The 5,982-nt window shown below is 29.1% G+C and overlaps 1 protein-coding gene across 1 annotated transcript; it reads left to right on the forward strand.

Moving 5' to 3' along the window:
• Positions 1–2,975: 2,975 nt before the first annotated feature.
• On the forward strand, positions 2,976–5,982 carry LOC100167105 (beta-catenin-like protein 1). The gene is made up of 10 exons (XM_001944013.5): positions 2,976–3,307; positions 3,407–3,652; positions 3,742–3,848; positions 3,905–4,076; positions 4,137–4,520; positions 4,582–4,730; positions 4,813–4,994; positions 5,064–5,236; positions 5,292–5,478; positions 5,710–5,982. The coding sequence occupies exons 1-10, from the start codon at positions 3,278–3,280 to the stop codon at positions 5,796–5,798; spliced, it is 1,719 nt and encodes a 572-aa protein (XP_001944048.2). The 5' UTR covers positions 2,976–3,277; the 3' UTR covers positions 5,799–5,982.

The following is a 5,982-nucleotide window of genomic DNA, read 5'->3' on the forward strand; positions in this document are numbered from 1 at the left end:
ATCCAATTCCTCAACACCCAGTCGTTCATCACTATATAATATCTCCACCACTCAACAACCAAACAGAGGCGTCAACTAAAGTTATTGAAGGGACATTGGACTATGATTGGTTAAATCAAAATTTAAAATAAAAATACTAATTAAAACATTTTTCAGCAATATCTAATTATGTTAAATACTATTAAATATTTATTAATTTACAATAAATTACCTTTACTTGATCAGAAAGTTTTGTTTTCAATGCTTCACACACTTCAATTATTATTAATGAAATAACTTGAAGTGACATTTTGAACAAGTAGCTTAAACTTTGCTACCTAACTATCTCCACTGGCCAAAAACCGTAAAGTTACAGCTAAACGCTCCCGAGCAGGTATAGATTTTCTTAAGTGAGTGTCTTGTTTAGAAATAGATGGACCAATTAAATTAAGTAAATATTCAAAATCTGCCGAAGTCATTCGACAAAAATTTTCGAATTTTCTAGAACACTCGTATGATAGGTCATTCATTAATTTATTACCACTGTATCTACAACATTTATATAGAATACATATATATATATATATAATATATAATATATAGGATATTATTAAAATAAATATTATACATATAGATCTCGATTTTTAAATAAAGTTGTAGTCCACCATCTTTGTGTTTTTGGTTTTTTTTTTTTTTTTTTTAGTTTTGAAGCCAATACAATATAAATTGCACTAGTGATTGATAATTCATCTTCGCTATCACTATTCATTTTTATTTAAATAAAAAAGAATAAACAACCTGTATGTTCACACGAAATAATCGTACTAAGCAACAGTAAACTGAAAACTGAACGAAACACTACGAAACGTAAAACACGAAACGGGAAACGCGAAAAATGCATAGTGTGTACTGTGTATACCTTTTCTACGAAACGCTATGAAACACTACGAAACGTGAAACGCAAAACGCGAAACGCGGAACATGCATAGTGTGGAGCGACCTTAACACAAAAATACAGAATATTAAATAAAACTATTATTCTATTATTGTAGTTGACAATAATATTTTTCCAACCAATTATTTCGAATAAAAATAAAATGTTCGAAATAAAAAACCAAAGTATTCAATACCAAAAAGTATTTAATACAAAAAAAAGTATTTAAAATACCATTCAAAATACTTCATGCTGAAAGTATTTAAAAAGTTATTCAATACTTAAAAAAGTATTTGAATATTTTTACTCAAATACTTTTACTTAAATATTTTACAGGACTGGATTTAACCCACCCTTTTCTATTCCTAATTCAAAAAATAATTACTTTACTAATAGTCCGGTGTGCCGCCTAACAACATCATGCAATTTAATTCATAATTTTGATTTTTTTTCGACTCCTATACTAAGATAAAATCCTGTACTTATAATTTAAATCTACATGTTTAATTTGATTTAATTGTATTTAATTGTTAATTTAAACTTACTGTACTTTTACCCCTTAGGGTGTTATATATTTATTATTATTAAAATAAATATTATTATTATTAAATTATCCACAAACAACTGCGAATCAGGTAAGGTAATTAATATAATATTGTATATTGATTGCAGTTATTACATTATATGTTTTTTTTTACATAAAATTATATTGTACGGTGTATTTAATCTAATTCTCAAATACACAATCTCGAGAGCCCTCTGAACACCTGGAGGAAGGTAATAGCGCGCTAACTATCAACAGGAGTAGTTTTTATATTTATCATATTTTTAAGTTATTACATATTTTTCTAGCTGTTCTCATGCACTTCGTGGCCCATTAAAATAATATGTTTTATTGTATAATATAACGTTTACCATAACAGCAATTTTAAATCAATGGCAACCAATAATTATTATTATAATGGCTTTGACACCCATGGCAACCATTTATAAACAAAAATTTCCATCGGAAATCACAGTCCCTATTTGAGCACCTCCCTGGTCCTATCTCGTTTTAAATTAGCCTATCTTATGCCTAGAAGTCTAATTTATCTCTGTACCAAATGATCCCGTGCACTCCGTTACCAGGCAACCACAAATTATTATTATAATAGTTCCAAAACCCATGGTAACCATCAATCATGGCAACCAAAGGACACACACACACAGACAGACAAACATTCTGTATCTCCTCCTGGGGCTGGTTGCCATGGTAATATGGACACACAAACACACATACATTCATTTTTATATGGATGGATTTTTTAATATAAAAAATTTCATATTAAAAAATGAATTATATTATTTTATTAAATTCAATATTATTAGTCAATAATTAACTTAAAAAAATAGGGGGGAAATGTCCTACTAGATCGAAAACAGTCAGGGGGGGGGATGTTAATTTACTCATAATATACTGAACATCCGGAATAGGAAGGTACCTACAAATTGTTTCCACCATAGCACGTCTTGTTAATTTGCTTCACCACTTATACCTCGATATAGATAATATAGTTACCAATAACCATGGACTGTAATGGACTGGAAACACAGACTTCTATAATATTATACGTCATTATATAATTTGTCACGATATTATAGAAGTCTGTATATTTTAAACCGTGATGGGTGAGGGTGACTGGAAACGAGCAGCTTATCAGTGAAGTTCAAATGTTTCGAACGCTGCAGCTCTGCTGAAAGGCAAGGTTTATAGATAATCTATAATCTATTATCTATAAACCTTGGCTGAAAGGTACGACTACTAACTAGGGGTAAAAGCGCCATCTACACATGTGTTATAAAAATACAATGATTGTTCTATGTAAATTACACATAGACCTATAAACTAAGTTTTTAGTTTATAGGTCTATGAAATTTCGGGAAAAGTACCCCCATCCCGAAATTACACCTAATTATTATATCAGTTACGTTATTTGTTACTAGGAGCGCTTTTACCCCTATTTGTTTTGAGTGGCGGTGTCAAAACATTTGGGTACCGTTCCTCTACTACCCTCCAACCATGTCGATACCAGTATCCATGATAGGGACCAATACCACGGACCAAGATATTATACCTTAGTCCGTGACCAATACCATGTCAATCATTTGTAAATATCGTTATCAATATTATCACATCGACTAATTCGAAGAATTATAATATAGCAATACATGTTAACATAGAATAAAGATAATGTTAAAACTTAAAATAACGTTATAAATGTCCATAATATTAAATCTAATTTCAAACTTCGACTGTGACACAACGAAGTTGGGTTAATAAGATTCCAAGAAATTGGGCTAAACTAGTTTTATTTAAATACTATCATGGATATCGGAGAACTGTTGGACTACAAAGTATGTAACAAACAATACATGCCTGTCAAATACTCAAATAATTAGGCAATACTTATCATTATAGGTATTAATACCTAATGTAATGTGGTTTTATTTTAGCCTGCTAACACTCCAAAACGACCACTACCTGAAGAAGAAGTTAATCAAATTCAAGAAAATGAGACAGATTATGAACGACAGAAAAAACTTAGACGATTAGCCAAACATCGTGTTCAACAAATAGAGAAACAAGAGCAAGAACGATTAAAAGCAGAACAAGAAAGACTCGTAGAAGAACAGCGAATGAAACAAGAACGGCAAGATATGGTGCAAAAACTAGTTGATGAAAATCTTGCTGGTACTGATGTAAGGAACACATCAAATAATAATAAAATAAAATAATATATCTAAATATTTGAGATTTAAATAAGATATTAATTTTATTTTTTTCATAGGACGGGGTCTTAGATGAAGCAGCTTTAAAACGCATGATTTTATTGTTTGAAAAAAAAGTGCTGAAAAACCAAGAAATGCGAATAAAATTTCCTGAAAATCCTGAAAAGTAATTTTTTAAGTATGATTTGTATTCATAATTTTATCATACTTATTTTAATTTAGGTTTATGGAATCAGAAATTGAGTTGCACGATATTTTAACAGAAATGCATGCTATAGCAACTGTTCCAGATTTATATCCTGTATTAGTCAACCTAAAAGCTGTATTATCTTTGTTAGAATTACTTACTCACGAAAACACTGACATAGCAGTTGCAGTTGTCAATTTATTACAGGTTTGTAATATTAAAGTATATGTGTTAAAAGTTATTATTGTAATGCATTCATTGTTCTAGGAACTAACTGATCTTGATTCTTTAAATGAAAATGAAGAAGGTACAGAAATATTGATTGATGCATTGCTCAGCAAACAAATATGTGCTCTATTAGTACAAAATCTTGAACGTATGGATGAATCTGTGAAAGAAGAAGCTAATGGTGTACATACAACTTTAGGAATATTTGAAAATATTATGGAACTAAGGCCTGACGTTGTGGTCGATGTTGGTAAACAAGGTCTTATTCCATGGCTTTTAAAAAGAATTAAAGCTAAAATGCCTTATGATGGTAATAAACTTTATAGTAGTGAAATCCTATCTATATTGTTACAAAACAATGAAGAGAATAGAGCTTTAGTTGGAGAAATCGGAGGCATTGACAATTTATTACAACAACTAGCAGTAAATATTTATGTAGTTAACATTTCAAATAGTTTTTAACAATGTTTAAATTTATTTTTAGTATTATAAAAGACACGATCCTTCTTCCCCGGATGAACAAGAAATGATGGAAAATCTTTTTGATTGTCTTTGTTCTTGTTTAATGGATAAACAAAACAGAGATAGATTCTTGAGAGGTGAAGGACTTCAGCTTATGAATCTTATATTAAGGTAACTTATCATTTAATCAATCATATTGTTTATTTTTTTTTGATATTTATTAAAAGCTTAAAAAACATTCTAAATATTTTAGGGAAAAAAAATTAAGCAGAAATGGTTCATTAAAGGTATTGAATCATGCTTTGTCAGGTCCACAAGGCAAAGACAATTGCAACAAATTTGTAGATATTTTGGGACTTCGTACCATATTCCCACTATTCATGAAAACTCCTAAAAAGAACAGAAAAAGAATGCTTAGTACAGAAGAACATGAAGGTACTAAATTGAATTTGTTATTTAAGGGCTTAAGGAAATTCATATACTCATATGCACATATTGTTGCAGAACATGTCATTTCAATAATAGCCAATATGTTACGTAATTGTCGCGGTACACAAAGACAACGTCTAATGACTAAATTTGCTGAAAATGATATGGAAAAAGTTGATAGACTCATGGAACTTCATTTTAAGTATATGGAAAAGGTTGAAATGATCGATGCTGAAATTGATGAAAAGGTAAAGTAATAATTACGTAACCATTACATTTTTTATTGTTGAAAACATTTTGTAGAACACTGGGGAAGAAGATGAAGATGAAATCTATTTGAAACGTTTAAATGGAGGTCTATTTTCTTTGCAACTGGTTGATTATATTACTTTGGAAGTTTGTAATAGTGGCCCAAACATAAAAAAGAGAGTAACTCACATTTTAAATATGCGAGGTGGAACATTGAAAACTATTCGTCAAATTATGAGAGGTAACTATCTGATAAAGTTATAAATTATTAATGTTACTGTATATTATTGTTATTAATCAATATTAATTAATTAATTAGTCATTAGGTTGTTAAGCTATATTTAATAATTCATCTAGAAAAGTTTGGTAATGAACTAATAAATAATGATGTAAATTATTAAGTATTTCTCACAATATCAATTTTTGGGTTGATTGAATAATAGTTAATAATAAAACAATATATTGTTTATAGAATATGCTGGAAACCTAGGCGAGGATGGGGATAAAGAATGGCAGGAACAAGAGCAACGTCATATATTAAAAATGGTTGATAAGTTGTAAATTTTTAAAATTAAGATAATGTTACATACTACGGTTGTAAAAAAAAATACATTATTGTATGAATTGTATTTAATTATACCAACTTGAACTACCTGCCACTAATTAATTAATTCTTGATAATTTTTTTATTATACTATAACAAATTAGACAAATATAAAATGTCAATAAACAGAATTTTATTTGA

The sequence above is a fragment of the Acyrthosiphon pisum genome, chromosome A1, assembly GCF_005508785.2.
Source record: "Acyrthosiphon pisum isolate AL4f chromosome A1, pea_aphid_22Mar2018_4r6ur, whole genome shotgun sequence".
In the NCBI taxonomy this organism is placed as follows: domain Eukaryota; kingdom Metazoa; phylum Arthropoda; class Insecta; order Hemiptera; family Aphididae; genus Acyrthosiphon; species Acyrthosiphon pisum.